Here is a 20,232-nt window from a genome sequence, read left to right on the forward strand (position 1 = left end):
CCATAATGAATTCCACCTTTATACATATCTATAAAGCACCAATTAAAAATAAATAAATAAAGGAGTTGAAGGAAGACCAGCAGAATGGAAGAAAGGGAATAGGAGGAGGGAGGAGGGGGAAAGTGAAGTGGAGTGAATTCCATGCATGGACGATTCTGTCCAAATGAACCCAACTATTGCATAGAACTAAAATGCACTAATAAAGCATAAAAAGAATTACCTGCAAGATAGTTATAAAAATTGAATGAGATAAAAGTAATTGTGTTGATCAAACCTATTGCAAATGACAGATACATGTACATTTTCCCCCACCCCCATCTCTAGATTTTATTAATACTGATTAAAAAGTTAGAATCAGAAAACTTCTATTCATACTAGATTACAGAAATTTTTTTATATACTCCATGAAACCATACCAGTCCTGTGAGTGCTGAGAGAAACAATTTTTCTCCAAATTCTCAGATACTAAAAAATAGGCCCTTGGGCTGGGGATGTGGCTCAAGCGGTATCGCGCTCGCCTGGCATGCGTGCGGCCCGGGTTTGATCCTCAGCACCACATACCAACAAAGATGTTGTGTCTGCCGATAACTAAAAATAAATATTAAAATTCTTTCTCTCTCTTTAAAAAAAAATAGGCCCTTTAGTTCAAGACTATTTTAGGGTGTAGCAAAGGGAATGGGCTCCTAAAAAATACCTATCAGAGGCCAAAAGGAGCAAAAATAGAATTCGTACCAATAAAATGAGGCCATATAAGTAAAAAAAAAAACAAAACAAAACAAAAAAAAAAAACCCTGTATAAATTACCCCAGACCCAAATATATGAAAGAAAATTAGTCCAATATTGTAAATTGCGTTAGGAAGACACAACCAAACTCTTAGTTTCACTATGATTACAAAAGTAGTATCAAAAGAATAACCAATGACTATTATAAGGAGCAATAAAAATGTTTGGGCTGGCTGGGCGTGGTGGTACACACCTGTATTCCAGCAGCTCAGGAGGCTAAGGCAGGAGGATTGAAAATTCAAGATCAGCCTCAACAATTTAGTGAGGCCCTAAGCAACTTCTGAGACCTTGTCTCGAAATAAAATATACAAATGGGCTGGAAATGTAGCTCCATGGTTAAGCTCCCCCCCCCCCCCCTTCAATCCTTGGTACCAAAAAAAAAAAAAAAAAAAAGGTCTGGCTGACTAGCGTTCTGAAGTGATCTCTGAGAGCAGGAAACTGATGATACAATCCATCTTGAGAGTTGCTTCACTTGTATTACCACTGTCATGAAATGATTCAACTTTTGCAACACCTTTCTCACATGAGCCAAATTGAAAATACAAAACAACCAACATATGGAAAGTTCTATTTTCTGCTCGTCTGCATTTGTTCTCCCCTGACTGTGGCTGAGAGTTGAGATTTTATGTTGCAATGACAGTTTTCCCCTTTTGGAGCCCTTGGCAGCTTTAATCTTCCACAGTGGAGGGCGTTAAAAAAAAAACAACACAATGGAAAGCTACATTCCCCATCAGGATAAGGAGAAGAATGCATACCTCGTTCAAATTTTAACCTCTGATAAAGCTGAAACTGATCCACAGGTACCAAACAGGCAATCTGAAAACAGAGATATGGGAGAGGTGAGATTGAATCACTGCAGGCCCTGGAGTTAGCAGCCATTTATGACTTCTCTTCCTGGCTTTGCCTACGATTTTCTCCCTGTACCAGTGTTTGCAAACTTCTTTTTCTCGACACTGTTCATGCAGAAACACCTGCAGCAATTCTCAAATAATCCTCGTCTCCTAGCACAGCGAGGACACACTGTCAAGGCTTCAATTATGAAATGAAACAACTGCCTTCCATTCTTGAGCAGCACAACTAAGAGCAGACAACCAAAATTTATTTGGACTTCCCAAATTATTTGTCTATATATATGAATGCTGCTGCTTTCTTTCTATATTCAGTTACAAAAATTCAAAAAGATGATAGTTTTAGACCAGTGGTGCTGAGGAAACGGGAGGGGGAGGGGAAGGTGAAGGTACTGGGGGAAGGAAATGGATCCAACCATGTTATGTACATGTATGAATACGTCACAATGAATCCCCACCATTATGTAGAACCATAATGTACCTTAAAAAAAAAAAAATACTGGTTCTAGCTTTGGACCCTTAAAAGCTAAGGTCAGGTAGACAGTGCCTCAGGAATTATAAAAACAGCATTTGTCACCTAGGAAACAGTATCTTCCAAACAACAACAAAAAATTATTCCTGACAAAAATCACTCATGGAGCCCTTAGTCTCCACACACTGATATCCCAGACCCTGGAGACAAAGAAATGCCTAAGGTACTGCTTATGGCTAGATGTCTATTTCCATTTCAGATGTACAGTGAACCAAAGGTTTACCAGTGAACAATGATTCATACCTAACCAAGTGACATTTCAGATTAATTATTTTAAATTGTATTTCAAAGGCCTATGCAGGAAAAGCTAACCACTCTTAGAGTGGCATTCTAAAAATATTAATTCCATTGACGTCAAGATACAAGTATACTAATGTTTCTTAAAAGATTTATAGCTGAGAAAATAAAAGAATTTGCTATTAGCCTTCCAGACATCAGCAATACAGGACAGTCTTGAAGATTCCTCTAAATCATACACAAATATATACATACACATACACATGCACATATACACACATACATGCCATGTATGCACACACATTTTTATAAGTGTTTTTGATATAAAATGTATCTGGATGGAAATTCTTGCAACTAACTAAAGGAAATCAGCTTTGAGAAAACCAGAATAAGATAATGCAGCCAAAATTACATCTAAAAACATATAATACATTTAGAAATGCATTAGAAATCTAATTATTCCCCTCACAAAAATAATTTCAATTTGTTTATTTTGCAAATGAACAAACTAAGTTTTTAATTAAAACGTGTGAAGAACCACAACTCAGTTCTATCTCCACTATTCCAAGTGAAGTAGGGTAAAACAAATTTAATTAATTATGAACATTTTTTTCCTAATTTTTCTTTCTCCAACTGGGGACAAAGTATGGTATATTCCCATTTGGTACCTTAAACAAACACTCCTTAGTAGTTCTTGTAAAAATATTAGGGTGAATTTTATGTTATATCTATTTTGCCACAGTTCTTTTTAATTAAAAAGTATGATTAGACTTTCATTATGTTGAAAACCACTTTTGTTCATTTGTTATAATACTACCCAAAAATCCTTCCTGAAAGATGAAAGTTCTCAAATAAAACTTGGAATTGGAGATAGAAGGTTCAGCAAGTGAAATGGTAGGAGACATTAAAAAACTGGAGTCCACTTTCTGACTTTGTCATTGATCTTTGTATAAAGAACCAATTGCTACTTACTTTAACTTTTGTACGAAGTTGTTTTGAGGATGGTATCATATGGGTCCAAGAGACCTCTGTCACATTCCATGATCAACAAGCCTCAGCTATTTGAAGCCATTGATTCAATGGACAGTCCTATTCCCCACCCAACTCCATCTAAAGTAGTTTGTGAACTGGTAAAGAACTTCCTTAAGCCCTTTAAAGTCAACCCCTAAAAATTTTCATTTTTCAATGATGAGCAACTTAGATAACAGTTGGGTCAATTACAGTTTATGAGAGACACGCAAATTGAAGATATTTTATATGGTTTGACTGTGAGGTGTCCCCCAAAGGTTCATGTGTGAGACAATGCAAGAAGGTTTAGAGGAGAGATCCTTGGTCTATGACAGTCTTAACCCTATTAGTGAATTAATCCCCTCATGGGACTAACTGAGTGGTAGCTGAGGCAGATGAGGTGTAGCTGGAGGAGGTGGGCCATTGGGGGCGTGCCTTTGGGGTACATATTTTGTATCTGGCAAGTGGAGACCTTGCTCTGCTTCCTGATCATCACATGAGCCGCTTCCCTCTGCCCCACTGTTCCGCCACGATGCTCTGCTTCACCTCGAGCCCCGAGGAATGGAGCCAGCTCTCTATGGGCTGAGACCTCTGAAACTGTAAGCCTTCAAATAAACTTTTCCTCCTCCACAATTATTCTTGTTGGATTATTTAGTCACAGCAGTGAAAAAGCTAACTAAAAAAATGTTTTAGACACAAATGAAATGCCAATGAGAAAAACAACAGAAATTAATGCAGTAAAAAAATCACCAGCAGTAGGAATGGATGTTTACAAACATAAATTTCATCAAAGTTCCTATTCCTGCCAATGGGAAAGTCATACATCTCTAATTTTTTGGCCTCTTCCTCTACTTTGAATCTCCTTTATTATTTCCTAACTCAAAGGTTCATATGGAATAAAACCTTAATAAGGTAAATCAATTTTTCCATTACAATCTGTGATCATGAAAAGTTATTTCTACCATGGCTCACTATTTCATCCTTTGGGAATAATGGTAATGCCCAGAACACAACCTTCTCTCTGTTGTGTAAACTTGCATCTTCTTCATACGCTAGGTGATGGTCTGCTATAGGCAAAGCACTACATGATGCCTGGCCATGCCAAAGAGAAGAGGTTGTGCTTAAGGAACTGAAATTGCCCACACACAGGATGGAGAAAGAATTTATACTGGGATCTTGTCATCAGTTGGATTTTTCAGATTAGGACTGATTTTCTAAAATACTTCTATCACACTTGTGGCTTTAGATAAGGAAAAGCTGGAGCTATTTAAAGATAGCAGATGATGCAAAGTATTGAATTCATAGTTCCACTGCCATTTGAAGCTAAGTCACCATTGTTCAAAGTCTCCATTTCTACAATTATAAGGTTGAAATAACCCTATGAGAATGATATTGGAAGACTCAATCACGCTGCAGGTAAAGGGTTAGGATCAATTTTTTGAGGGTATTCACAAATACTCTAAAATCATCAGACTAGATGAGACTAGAGAATAATAATAAGATTATAAAGAAGTGTCTTGTAGGGATAGAGATATAGCTCGGTTGGTAGAGTGCTTTTGCACGAAAAAGGCCCTGAGTTCAATCCCCGGCACCACAAAAAAAAAAAAAAAAAAAAAAAGGGTACCTTATAGTATACCTTTATCCTGTTTCTACCAACAAAGAAAGACCAAATCATCCAAAATCACACTAGAACATCTTTTTTTTTTTTACTTTTTATTTTGAAATAATTTTAGATTCATAAAAAGTTGCAAAATTTGTAGAGTACCTAAATGTCATTCCAACTTCCCCTAGAGAGCACACCTTATAAAACCATACTTATGGAAATAATAAAATCTACATTGATATGTACAATTAAATCATCAGCAGGTCCAGTAACGTCTTTTTTTCAGTCCAGGATCCAATCCAGGCTACTACCTTGTACCTAAGTGCAGTATCTCCCTTGCCTTCTGTGACACCTCTTTAGTTTATGAAGACCTTGACATGTCCGAAAAGCCCAGGTCCGTTATTTGTATGCTATTCTTCCATTTGGACTTGTCTGATGCTTTCTCATGATTAAAGGAGTTGTGTATTTTTACAAGAATGCCAAGTATGATCTTGGAGCCATCAGGAGGCACATGAGGACATGGTTCAGGACTGTGATGTCAACTTCCTAACTAGGTTGAGGCAAGGAGTGCCAGGTTTCTCCACCCTTTGTAACTCATAAGTATCCTGTAGGGGGTGTTTAAACTTAAGATCTTTAAGATATAAGGACAGACACGAGATGGAGATAGGTTATTACTCATAGGTCCTGGGTGGTGGGGGACACAAGCATGATGGGAAGATACACATGGAGGACAGGGAGACAGGGACCCATGGGAGAACACCTTCACTGAGGCCAGGGCACTATCAAAACAGGTTTCACATGAAGAGTTTTGACTGGTGGGTTTAAAGAAAGCAGGCCGAGCCAGGTGCAGCGGTGCCTGCCTGTAATCCCAGCAACTCAAGAGGCTGAGGCAGAGGAATCGCGAGTTCAAAGCCAGCCTCAGCAGATTAGAAAGGCACTCAGCAACTCAGGGAGACCCTGTCTCTAAATAAAATACACAAAAGGGCTGGGGATGGGGCTCAGTGGTTAACCTTTGGGTTCCACCCCTGGTACACTCTCCCCCGCCCCCCGCCCCCCAACAAAAAGAAAGCAGGCAGAGTTCCAGGCTCTGACTGAGAAGTGGTTACTATGGAGTATCTGCAAGTTCATGTGGGATGTGAGGGTCACTATGGCTATTCAAATAGGCTGCATCTAGCTGTCCCACAGGGAGGTGGTCATCAGAAGGAAGTTGTATACAGGAGATTTCTGGAAGGACCACATTGAGGAACTGAGAGAAGATGTAGAGCTAGAATCCTATTGTGTCAGGGTGACTAAGCCCTCTTTCTGGTATGAGAAAGTCCAACTTGTATTCACAATGGATGCTAAGGCAACATGAAATTATAATAATAATTTACTGCGGGGGTGGGGGGGTTACTTGATTCAAATTCTGTTTCTCATCACAAGTTTGCCCGCTAATGTTAGTTTCTAGTGGAAATTTATTCTCCAAAAACGTTAATGTGGTATTTGCTTAATGATGATTTTTCAATTTCCATCATTCATTCAATATTTGGTGACTAGAATTCTGCTGTCGGGTTAGATAGGAGCAAAAAGGTCTGGTATGCTATGGCACCAGTTAAAAATAAATTTAACTTATTGGAATGGAACCACCATTTGACCCAGATATCCCACTCCTTGGTTGATACCCAAAGGACTTTAAAACATCATACTACAGGGACGAAGCCATATCAATATTTATAGCAGCACAATTCACAATAGCTAAATTATGGAACCAACCTAGATGCCCTTCAGTAGATGAATGGATAGGAAAACTTTGGTATATATACACAATGGAACATTACTCAGCATTAAAAGAGAATAAAATCATGACATTTGTAGGTAAATGGATGAAGTTGGAGAATATAATGCTAAGTGAAGTTAGCCAATCCCCCAAAACCAAAGACCGAATGTTTTCTTTGATATGAGGATGCTGACTCATAGTGGCAATGGTGGGGGACATGGGAGGAATGGAGGAACTTTAAATGGGGCAAAGGGGTAGGAATCATCGTGGAATGAGTTAGGCATCATTACCCTAAGTACATGTATGAAGACACGAATGGTGTGAAAATACCTTGTGTACAATCAGTGACTTGAACAATTGTGCTCTATATGTGTAATATGAAATGAATTGCATTCTGCCATCATATAGAACAAATTAGAATAAATAAATAATTTAATAAAAAATAAAATTTAACTTATCAATTTTAAAAGATTCCACTTTAGGAAAAGCTGTATCTTCTCCTCCATTTATTTTCTTGTAAATTTTTAAGTCAACATATGCTTTATTGAGACTTATTTTATTCAGTGGATTCTAATCCATTACTAACCAGACCTGTATTTTAGCAGAAGTAGCAAAGAGAAGTATCTTCTGAGCTATCAAGAGACCACCTCCCTCAGATCAACTACTAAAAGGTCCTTAATTGGATTTAAAATTATTTTTTGCTACTCTTTTGAAATTTGTGCTGATATAACTATTAAACAGATTATCTCCCTTATCCAAGTGTAGAAAACATTTCACCTCCTCATCATGATCCTAGAAATTCTTCCAAAAAGAAAAAAAAACTTTAATTCAAAGATAAAATAACTTCAGATTCATTTTAAGAAAACAAGGGCAATACTATCAGAACAGAAACAACAAAAAGCTTCTAACTGCCCGTATTCTTTGTTGGTGGGGGGTTTTTTGTTTTGTTTTGTTTAAATTTTCCTGGTAAAAAATAACCTGGGGACATTTTATTAAACACCCAGTCTCTACTCGGCTGAGTTTTTGCTTCTTCATTCCACTCAGAGCAGACCATATTCTGTGGAGACGGTGTAGGTCTCTGCACAGGTGTGTGTGTGTGTGTGTGTGTGTGTGTGTGTGTGTGTGTGTGTGCTGTATCCACCAGACATACGCTGACTGGTATCTCTAACAGCCGCAACTGGGAAGAAATGAGAAGCAAGGCACACTCTTCCTTATTAGTGTTATTAACTACAACCATAACCTCTGAATGAACACCACCTACTGCAACACACACACACACACACACACACACACACATACACACACACGAAAAGAAGAGGAAGGGAAAGGGGGACAGACAGTGGAGCCTGCTCTCCTCAGGTGCAGTCGAGCTGAAAACAGTGCATGAGCCCAGAAGAAATGTATGTTGCTTTTTATGGGGGACACCGATTCTCAGTTAAGGAGATGAAATGATTAAAATAGAAGTTAGGAATAGGGATACCAGAGTGTGTAAAGTCAAGAGAGAAGGTAAAAGAAGCCAAGATGTTCCTTAGGTTTGGCCCTTTAAATTATTCTTCTGCTACAGTTGCTTTTGAAAGATTAAAACAAAACAAAACAAAACAACACCATGTTGAACGTAGACCGCCATAAAGGTGCATCTGGAGATGAACTTAACCACTAGCAGATGGTTACGTCCCGCCAACTTTGGGCAACTCTTGAGTTACTATAACCCACAAAAATAAAAGCAGGTGAAACAGGACTTGCCTTAGAGGCCAGCGTCTAACACCCTAGGGCAGAAACTAGGAGTACCTCCTGTCTCAACCCAGAAATAAAACTGTTCCTCCTAACATAGAAGAAAAATGGTACATTCACCCAAATAAAACTCACCTAATACTAGAAATGAGACCCTGATTGGAAAGAGGGTGCCAAGCCCACTGCGGAGGGAAAGACAGGAGAGAACTGGAGTCCAGGGCCAGGGATCGGCACAGAGTATCACGTCACCCAGCGTCACCGGTCCCCACCACCTCCTGCTCTCCCCCTCCACTCACCTACGGGACACACTGTAGCTCCACAGGACACACTCAACCTGTCACTGCTAAGTGTTCCTATAGAGTATCTGCCTTTAGTTTTCGAAGAATCTTAGAAACCTTATTCTCCACTTACATGCAGTTTTAAATACATCTCAAAACGGAGTCTTCCATATGTTCTTTAAGATATTTAGCTGGGAATCTCAACAAATGTCCCTGAACTCTAGTTTGGCAGATTCCTTTGTCTCCTGCCACCCCCAAAGTTGAACTTTTCTTCAGCCTTCACGTCTCACAGCACGCCATAAAGGTTATTCTAGACACACTCGATTCCTTCCTGTATTCAGATCCTCAAACCACAGTAACAGGAATATTCTCGCTCACCTGGCTCCTCCCCGGCCCCTGCTCCAGCCTCCCACCATGATAACGGGAGGAAGGAGAACTAAAGGCGGCTGGCCAGAGCAGGCCATGCTGAGGATCTTGGGGGGACACTTGGATCCTGTAATCCTCGCAGCCTTTTCAGTCACCCTGAATAAATGTGCATTCTAAGAAAAAAAACTACTTATTTTGCAAATGTAGCTTCCAGTTCCTTAGCTCTCCACTCCGCCTCCTCCTCAGGCCTCCAGAGTGCCACCCTCTAAATCCCTTTCTATAGAAATCCTAAGCCTGTTCTTGGCAAGGGCAGCTGTCTCCACCCTTCCTCTGGTGCAGGCGGTGGCGTGGGCAGTAAAAGGCAGGCTGGTTGCTCAGGGCCCCAGGACTTGGAGGGGGATCCGTGAGCGAGAAGCTCTTCCTGCCCTCCAGGCCTGCTGGCAGTTGGAAGGAGTTCAATTTCTCAGGCCACAGAACGGTAGGCACCATTCAGACAGGTTAGGTACTCGCCACTCTGTCTTCACACCGCCCGGGCTCTCCAGCAAGAGAGGGTGTGCGACTTGCATGACACAGTAAGGAAACTGCTCAAATCGGATGCTGCCTTTTTTTTTAACAGGGCTGCTAACTTCAAGCAAGAGCTCTGCTTGAAGTACTGCTATCAGAACAGACAATCTGTGTCCTGCCTTCATAATTCCATGTTGGACAAGGTTCTTGGATGAAGTACATTGGAAAAGCCCTGCAGAGCAACAGCTGAAAATACCCGATGATGCAATGAAGGAAAGTTTTACTTTTCTCTGGCTCCCAGAGGGTTCACCTCTAGCCACAAGTCGTCCTGAGTCACCATCTCTCAGCAGTTTGCAGGACATGGAGAGGGAAGGCATGGGGAGGAAGCTGCCATTTTCCACTGTTTCCTGCATGAACAGGATTTGAACTGGATATTAAATGCTCTACTAGTAGGCTTACTCCTGAGAGACAATTACGAAGACCCAGAGCCAATTTGGAAGGCAGGCACAGGGATTAAAGCCAAGGAGGGTAACTAGATCTGGGTAGGAAAGCGTGCAGAGCAAAGAGCTTCAATTCCTAGTGTCCTTTCAAGGTGGAGAGATGTCACACTTAAGCACCTTTTATAAGACAATGAATAATGAGGAATCTTATACTATAATATAAATGGCAGGCAAGACAAAGGGAACCCACTTTAACCAGAAATATTTTTAACCAGCAAAGTCTATGTGTTGTCTGTATAAAATAAACGTGTTTTTTTTTTTTTTTAAGTGGAGGGAAGTAGTAGTCATGGAGACGAAACTCAGTCAACCATCATATGAATGAGCCCCATTGTGATATACTCAGAAATGCATAGGTTAGAGGTATGCTTTATCATAATGACTCATGAGTCTTGAAGTCAAGCAAATTAGAAAGAAGGTAGCACCACCCAGCTCACCTGTGTGGGGTACTTTTTTTTTTTTTTAAAGAGAGAGAGAGAGAAGAGAGAGAATTTTTTAATATTTATTTTTCAGTTTTTCGGTGGACACAACATCTTTATTTTATTTTTATGTGGTGCTGAGGATCGAACCCAGTGCCCCATGCATGCCAGGCGAGAGCGCTAACCGCTTGGGCCACATCCCCAGCCCTGTGTGGGGTACTTTTATGTGTGTGGTATTTACTTTCAAAGGAGTCCATGTAAACTAATAAAGCTACTCAGATCTCCACTATTATTCTCTGTTCAATTCTCAATTCACAGTGAAAACAATCCCCATCACCACCACACCAATTTATCACTCTGGGAAAAAAAAAAAGTAGCAAATTGGTAAAGAACATTAGACGATTGTACAGGGATGCTCATTTCTGACCAGGCTCTTAGCAGGACCAGTGAGAATAGAAATGGCTTGCTGATGCCCTGCAGTGTCTTATTACTCATCTAATGAGAAAAACACTTTGAAGAATTTAAAATTAGTTTAGTTTGGAATATGATTTTGTTCTTTTGTTTTTCAAATAATTTTTAAGAGTCATTATGGGTTTGTTTGGTTTTAATGCAGCCTAAAAGCAAAATTGCTTTTACAGTAAAACTGAACAAACAGAGGTATAAGCAGGAAAGTGTGAGTGAAAATGTACACAGTGGGAAAAGGACACAGAGAACAAAGGGGAAGGGGATTTAAAGAGACAATGTCTATGCAAAGAAAATCAGAAGAGTCGACTCTGTTCTAGAGAACTGTGGAAAGCACAGCTTGCCTTCGCCCACTCATCTGGACACATTAGCCCTAATTCCCAATATTGAAAGTGTCAAAGGTCAGTGCTTACTATCTGAGGAGAGTCTAGAACATCACTATGCAACTCAGCCCCCTCTGCAGTGACAAAAGTGTTCAATTCTATTCAATGCTATGCTGTCCCACGAAGCAGCCATGAGCCACAGAGGCTACTGAGCACTTAACCAGTTACGGACTAGCCCAGTTGAAAAACTGAGTTTTTAACTTTGTTTAATTTTAACTAAAGTTAAATAGCCACAGGTGGCTAGGGACTACTGGTTTTGACAGCACAGGCCTACGATTGATCTCACAGGCTTGTTTTGAAACTTCACCAAACTACTCATTTACCTTTAATAGATCTTACGCACAGGAATTAGGTAAGTGTGATACCAGATCCAGCTCTTGCTGTGTGCCCCATCTCTCGTGTTTCACTTTAACTATCTGACGTTGGTTGTCTGTTTAGCATCTCTATGCTAATCAGAAGCTCCACCAGGACAGTGCCAGGCCTGCCCGTCCTCACTCCATCCCAGCTTGGCATCCGGCCCACACACGGCAAACTCTCCATTAACACTTGTGACCTCTGTCAGACCCCAGAGAAGCAAAGCAGAAAGGAAGTTCTGTCCTGCTCGGATTATGCATGGACAGGAGCTCCCAAATATTTGAGTCTCGTTTTAAGGGCAATTCTAAATTACAAAGATCAACAGTGTTCTTGGTAGTTAGCCTAAATTTCCCTCACATTAATTTCCTCCTATTCATTACCCTCACAAAAGTAAACACTAGTCCTCATGGAAGGATTTACATGTTCAAAATTAACTTTTCATCAAAACTTTATTATTTCATTATTTTCTTAAAATGAATCACTTCTAAATCATTATGGATTCTTTTTATGCTTCCCTGAAAAATAATTTTAACTCACTTGTACCACTCAGCTGATACAGTTCAGAAGGTAAACACAGAATAATCCCTGTGTTAGGTTAGAAATTGTCTATACCATCTTTCTGACTACTTTGCTTACAAAACAAAGCCGATCTATAAGTAAAAGCACACACATTCATAAAACATGTATATATACATACAGACATCCTTCACATGAACACATTTACATCTGCACACATACATACACACTATTGGCCTTCTAATTATCAAGTCCTTTATTGCCTACACCTAGTTCTACTCTTAAAGCCATGCAATCACTGTGGTCAAAAAGAACTGGATTGGAATTCTAGCTCTTCTACTTTCTAGATAGGCATTTTTTGGTAAATTACTTAAGCCCCCTGGACCTCAGTTTCTGTATCTGAAAAAAAAAAAAAAACAATATCCAATTCCATGAGGTCTGTTGAGACAATTAAATATACACTGACCACAAAAGCAACCAGAAGAGTGCTGGGTGCAAAGCAGGTGTCTGTTTACTGAATGGACGTTCATCGGCTTCTTGAACCCCTTTCAGAGGCTGACAAACTCCCTAAGAATGGGCGAGCGTTCCTTATGTTCCAATCTAACGTGAACAGGGACCAAAGATTAAAAGGCATATTTAAGGGCAGGCTGAGATCAGAAATTGAACAAACAACAGAATGAGATAAATCACCATCTTAGGAAAACGAGGTAACTCATTGTAAAAGAAAGACATTTCTGATGCCTGATACAGATAGATTAAAAGGCCTCTCTCTGCTCTTTGGAAAGAGTTCAACTCAAGTTACCATTGTAGAATCAAAATAGTTTATATATTCCCTAACTATGGCTAATCTATGGTCTACGAGTCCTTAAAGTATTCAAGATCACAAGACCACTCGTGATTCAGCCTCCACACGTCACGTTTGGTCAGTCTGATCTCTAGTGCCTTCACCTATTTTAGAACTTTTTCAACACACAAGACAGCAGACATAAATAGACCCGAGCTACATGGCAGCTTTAACAGTTTGTATAAGGAATCCAACAGTATGTAGCAATAAAGTCCTCCTTTAAAAATCAACCTCTGTATTTCATTGCTAGCCTCTCTAGTAGGGAGGTGGGTGGAGTCAAGATCCTAACAAATCACGTCAACAGGAAAGAAGGGAAGGTTGCGGCAGACGCCCCATACCTCAGCTTCCTGCAGGGTCCCATGGTTTAGGCACAGCATGTCAGGGCAAGTGATGGGAGACCCACATCCTTCTCGGATTGCCAGCTGCATGTACTGTCTCAGGCACTGGAGTTGAAAAGAAAAAAGACAGCAGTTACCCCCCATTCCAGTAGCACCAAGGCTGCATGACAGACCCACCACTGGCTCTTCCTTAATTGGCTGTCCTGGATTCTCGTACTCAGGAAACGTAAGTTACCACAAGTGTGAATACTAAGAGCCATCACTGTGGAAAGAATGCAGAGATAGGCAGTTAATTATGCATGATTTCATCCTGAGTTTATTCAAGTCAAGGGCTTGCTTATTCAAGTATGCTCCCACATCCCATCCACCATCAGCTGGGAGGAGAAGAAACACTTGTGCACACACGGCAAAGGCTTTCTTCTTATTTTATTTTATTTTATTTTATTTTATTAACTTGTGTGACTTCCGAATTCCATTTTTATCTAGAGGCCCCCTCCTTCCAACCTGAATGGAATTCTGTGACCCTGCCACAGGCTACTGGAGCAGAATCAAAGCAAGACTAAGGCCATGACACATCTAGGAACAGGCTTAACAAGACAAGATAGTGTCGACTTTGAGAAAGTCAGGGGGATTTCTGTTGAATGGAGACAGCAAAGAATTTGGGGAAATGAGAACCTCTCCAAACAGAGGCCTTGGTGGAGAATTGACGGAGGGGGACTGAGTAGAAAAAAGAGAGTGGCAAACTGAAGAAAGAAGAAACTGAATTTTAAAAAGGAAACCCCAGAGGAAAAGAGGGAGACCTCAAGCACAGACTGCTACTCCTCATTGCTTCTTGTGCCTGGACCTTGGGCTGTTGGTGAAGACATGAGACTAACCAGGAATGTAGGAGAACCAACATTGTCACGGAGACCTCCAGCATCTCCTCTCTGCCTCCCAAGCCAGCCTCACATCCCACAAGAAACTGGAGGCCCTAGAGTAGGCCCCTTCTATCCAAGGGCTCCACACATTCCAACTCAACTAAACTTGGTCAAAAATATCCAGAAAAAAAAAAGTCACGTTGTTGCTGACATGTATTAAACAAGTTAGAACTTTGATGGTCGGGACTGTATTGGATATATACACAGACCTCTTACTCTTGTCATTATTCCCTAAACAATACAGTATAACAACTATTTATGCAATATTTATATATTCATAGGATGTGTGTATGTTATAAGCAAATACTGTGTCATTTTGTACAAGGGACTTGAGTATCTATGGCTTTTGATATCCACAGAAAGTCCTGGAACCAAACCCTGCAGATACTGAGGGGCCATATAGTTGCGGCAAATAAAATCAGGAAATCTGAAAACTGGCTCCTCACTTTCTACCTATTTGCTCAAGATTGATGAGCCTTTCTCTATTTGCAAGACAAAAAAAAAAAAAGTCAAGCTTAAATGTTTGAGGAGTGCATTGCCCAAAAAATACATGAGCTCGTCAACAAAGTCATGACTCTTACAAAATGATCTGTTTTTCAAATTTATACATTTCTGTGTCAGCCTGCTAGGTTAAAATTTTTTTCCATGCACCATTCAGTAAATCATTACATGAAAGTCTATGCTCAGAATATTTCTGACATGATGGTGACATCTATGCCTTTCATTGACCTTTTTCACTCATTTTCTCCATGTGAAAAGTAAAACCAACATACTATCATATTATTTTTAAAAAATATGTATTCATCTGAAGTGACTCTACGGGTCCTGATGAATCAGCAACCATGGCCAACCTTTTAAGGCAGACTTGTTTTCCTGCCGGTGTTAACGGCTCCCTTCTCCAAGGAGTTGATTTTTTCTATCACAGCAAAAACTAGAAAGTAACCTCACTGTCTAACACAGAACACTGAAACGAATTTTGGTAAATGGGATGGGACAGAATCATGAAAAACATTTTCAAGTGGTGTTTAAAGGCATGGGGAAACTTCTAGGATTCTAGTATAGAGAATAAGCGATACCTGGGAGCAGGGGTAGTCTTCAGTCGCTTTTCCCTTGTGACTGACCTCAATAGAGACACTAGATTTTTCACTTTCACTTTCTTCTTCAAGAGAAGGGTAAACAATTGCTTGCTGTAAGAGTCACTGTGCCAGGCACGCTCTCCGGCTCCAGGAATAGTGGGATCAGCCAGCAAGGCAACAGGAGGGAGAACTGCATTGGGCAGGGAAACCCCGGAGGGACAGGAAAGGGGCTCCCACAGGGAGTGATTCCAAGGGCCAAATGCGTCAGTGATGTGAAGCCCGACCGCCCGCTCTGCTCCTAGGGCCTCTCGCCTCCCATCAGCCTGGTGAGTTCCGGAGCCACTGCCCTGCCTCATCCCAACTGCACGTACAGAAACTGAGGGAAACAGACTGCAAAACAGTGCGGTCTCCAGGCTCAGGGAAAGGCAGGTGAGGAAAACAGAGTGAGCAGTGCCATGAAGTGCAGATCCTTCTAGCTGGGGTTCGGAGCCAGCTCCCCTCTGCCAGGAGACCACAGGAAAATGACTCTGCCTTTGACCCAGACCTACATCCCTTAAATCTTTAAAATGAGAACAATAATACCCGTTACAATTACCTCTCGGGGTTTAAAACACTCCCCCCACCACCTCCACACACACAGACTCACCCCTGAAATTTTATCTATCCAGCCCCTTCTAAATTTACAAACTGCAGAATATCAGGTCTTTTTTTTTTTACTGTCTTCACTTAGACTTAGACTTTCTATCAAAAACATTGTGGGGAACTGTTAATCCCTTGGCCTTCTGAGCTATCCTTTCTCTACTCCCTGCAGGGAGCCAGTTAAACCACTTAGGATGGAGCTGCAGGGATAGAACAGAGGTTCCATCAGAACTCCCCACACACCCCTAGGCAAGCTTCTCCTTAGAACTATTTTGGTCTATAAAATAGTTGAGTGTCAAATAGGAACCAGAGACACCATGTAAGTCTTTTTTTTTTTTTTTCTCAGAGAAAAATTTTAATTAAGGAGGTAAAAGACTTGTGTGCTAAAAACTACAAAGCACAGATGAAAGGAATTAAAGATACAGTAAGTGAGAGAGCATCTCATGTTCATTGATTGGAAGACTTAGCACTCTTAAATTTTCCATACAATACAAAGTTATCTATACATTCAGGGCATATTAAACTACTAATTGCATTCTCTTCAGAAGTAGAAAACAAAATCCAATTCTTAATACACCTTTATACCACAATTTATCATATCTCCGTTTATTTTATTTACTTTTTTTAAATTGCTTTTATTTTTTAAATACACGACAGCAGAATGCATCACAATTCTTATTACACATATAGAACACAATTTTTCATATCTCTGTTTGTATATAAAATATGCTCACACCAATTCATGTCTTCAACCATGTAAGTCTTTATAAACCAAATATAGATATATAAAATAAAATCATTTAAACTTATACTCAAATTTGTAAAGTTGAAATATAAACCTCCCCAAGAGCTTATAATGGAGGTTTCATTTGCTAATGTAATGTTCTTAGGTACACTGCAGATCGTGATTCATCCACCTAATGAATTCTGAAGCTTCCCACAAGCACACTCTTGGCTGCAAATAACACTGTGTGACCTATGATTTTAGGAGAGAAATTGGAGCTTAAACACTGACTACAGGGTTTAAATACATATCCTCTGGTTTTTATTCTAAGAAACACTTGTTCAAGATAGAGATCTGCAAGTGCACGATGTTCAGTAATCTTCATGCACAGGCACTTGACACGCCATCACAGCATGCATTTGGAAAACATTTAGTCCCAGTTATTGTGTCTCCTGAATTTTCAAGTATCCCAGGTTCACTGTGTGTCTTCCATTTGCTTGTGCTGAAAAACTTAGTCTCAAACCCTCCCTCTCCTCGTCCATACCTCTGACTAATAAAGCACAAAAGAACTGAAAACACTTGAAAGAGGCCCTGTGCATGTCACACAAAGCAGGTAATTGGCTACCAACTGTGGAGAAAAAACTGGTGTCTAGCCTGTAAGTAAAGGTAGGGAAATAGAAAAAGAAATTCCCATCAATCATATTGTTTAGACTGCATTTCATTAAACAATAGCATTACGCAGATAACTAAAACACAATTTTTTTTAACAGCTAACAAACTCCAAGGGAAATGTTTCAAACAATAGATTTCAAAAATCCAGATGATCCAAGAAAGAAACAACTTTTTCTCTTGAAAAGACAACATTTTACTTAAATGTACTTTAAAGACCAGAAGGGTCACGTGTAATAACAAAGATTCTTCATGACCCTCAAGGATGTAGATACCCAACAACTGTTGATTCAGATGCCTCCTATGGAATTCCTCAGTGGAATTTTTCAAGGATGGAGTTTCTTCTAGAGCCATTTTGAGGTGATAGTTTCCAGTGTATCATGGCCTTCTTCATAAACTATTCTTATGTATTATGGTGGGCCTGGTAAATGGTCACAAAGTTAGGACAAAGCTTCTATGTTCCCACCCCAGAATAAACATGGGGTGGGGATATATATATATACACACACACACACACACACACACACACATTAATTTGCTCTACTGTTCCTCATTCTCTTTCCCTAGATTATTCCTTTCTTAAGATTTTTTAAGAAAAAAAAGTATTACAATGAACAGTGAATGGAAATGGGTGCCAACAATTGCCTCTACATGTTGGGCAAGATGTCAACCTCTCTAGCTACAATGCTCCTAGTTTACATATGGGAGAACCACCTGCCTCGCCTGCTCACAGGGAAAAGGGGAGTCCCCCATGAACGTGCATACATGAAAATACTCTGAAAAGCGAAAGAGATCTGCAAAGACAACATGATTGGAGGATGCAATCGAGGCTTCTGAAAGGGGGACAGGCAGGCCAGCAGAAACGAAGGTCCTCAGACAGACGGGACCCTAGGAGATTGGCCCAGGAGAGCAAGCAGGGCAGGTGAGAACAGGTGTCGTTGGAGGGTGGGGGCTCAGAAAGGAGGTAATGGTGCTAACGGTTGTCAGTTTAAGCGGTCCCTGCAACAGGGTCTTGACAGCTTCTGGAGGCAGAATCCTGACGTCAAAGGACTGGCAGACCTCCTGAATTGAGGCCGAGTTGGTGAACTGCTGCTCTCTTAGTGTCTCATGACTAACTCAGCAGAGACGGGGAGGGAAGGTGATGAGACAAAGAACCTGCAGGCCCAAACCCATACAGACCTTGAATATCTGTCTTGCTTTTTATCATTCCAGGTACAATGTGTACATTAAAGTGGATGTTCCAAGAAAATGCAGATGGACATTTCTCTGCCCCAGTACATAATTTCACCACAGTACCTCCAGTGTGTTCTACAGAACATCTCAGATTGAGGCCGATCAGTAGTCTGTTTATTCCAGTTGGAATTATAATCGTCACACATGATCCAAGAACAAAGCCTTCTTTGTGGGATACTGTTAAGTTCAATTATTAGTACAACTCACGATGGCATTTCTCCCAATTCAAACGTCTATTAACACGCCAAAAGCAAGTCAACGATGTATAGCTAAGCAGGAAGCTGTTACCAGGTTTAGTCTGATCCTGGAACTTTCTCAGAGACCTTGGATTTTAACCAGAATGATATCATTGATGAAGATCAACTTCCTCATCCTAAGTGTTTACCAACCATGTGGGACATCAAGGGGTAGATAGGAAAACCTGGCACCAAATCACTAAAAAGGAAGCCCTCAATCAAACAAGGAGCCATAAATACAGTTAAAACGAGACCTTTGTTTCCTAGTTCTCATCTGTCAGCTTCTCTCAGTCCAGAAATCTTCCCTGCCTCACCCCACAGTCTGGTAGGACACCCAGCCCATAGGCTCTCCTAGCACCCTGAGCCCAGCTAGTACTGAACTTTTCAAATTGGGTACAAGAATGTATTGGGGGGAGTTCATGAGCTCTTCATAGCAAGATTTCCTCATTTGGATTTCTCAACAATCTTGTGAAAGCATCTCTGGACGATCTCAGGAAACTCCCTACGTTCACCCACAAAGCTCAAACCTGTGTTTGTGGTGCCTGCTCAGCGAGGTAGGAATGCTCTCATCGTCACAAGCAGGTGAAGAAAGGGTGGAAGAATCCAGACCTCGTGATGGCCATACAAGTCAGGACGGCTAGGGATTCAGAGAAAAGTGCCAGGATCACTGAATTGCCAGGACTCACTGGAACATCCCCAAACGCAGAGCCTGCCTGTAAACAGTGATTTGGCTGAAGCAAAACATCGCCCATCACATTAATGCGCTTGAGTTTCACTGGTCTGTAATTTTAGTCAATATTCAGTCTGTACATGCATTCTGGTTACTTAAGATATATACCTAAATGGGTTTATACCTTGTATTTACGTTTGTGTAAGGTTTTTTTTTTTTTTTTTTAAAGAGAGAGAGAGAGAGAAAGAGAATTTTTAATATTTATTTTTCAGTTTTTGGTGGACACAACATCTGTATTTTATTTTTATGTGGTGCTGAGGATCGAACCCAGTGCCCCGCACATGCCAGGCAAATGGGCTTGAGCCACATCCCCAGCCCATGCGTGAGTTTTAATAAGACTCTAATAAAACTAATTTTAAAATAGCTCAGTATTGGGGTTCTAATTATCTTACTTTTCAAAAGGAAGCCACATAAACCCATCAAAAGGAGGGCAGGCATGGTAACTGTCAATGGCCAAGGGATTGGTGGTACTGCATTTCCACTGAGGACATGTCGAGATATCAGGTTCTACAGGGGGTTTCCTAAATTGTACAGCACCCCCACCCAAC

The 20,232-nt window shown here is 40.6% G+C and overlaps 1 protein-coding gene across 3 annotated transcripts in view; it reads right to left on the reverse strand.

Annotated features, from left to right (window-relative positions):
* RNF144B (ring finger protein 144B) overlaps window positions 1-20,232 on the reverse strand; it is a 169,803-nt gene that overhangs the window by 31,456 nt on the left and 118,115 nt on the right. For all 3 annotated transcript variants that reach the window (XM_081294359.1, XM_081294358.1, XM_081294357.1), the window contains exons 3-4: window positions 13,461-13,565; window positions 1,540-1,600 (exon numbers count right to left, since the gene is read on the reverse strand). In XM_081294359.1, the coding sequence (XP_081150485.1) occupies window positions 1,540-1,600; window positions 13,461-13,565 (166 nt within the window). The remainder of the gene's footprint in view (window positions 1-1,539; window positions 1,601-13,460; window positions 13,566-20,232) is intronic.

Source organism: Spermophilus citellus, assembly GCF_964194105.1.
Source record: "Spermophilus citellus genome assembly, chromosome: 5".
Lineage (NCBI taxonomy): Eukaryota > Metazoa > Chordata > Mammalia > Rodentia > Sciuridae > Spermophilus > Spermophilus citellus.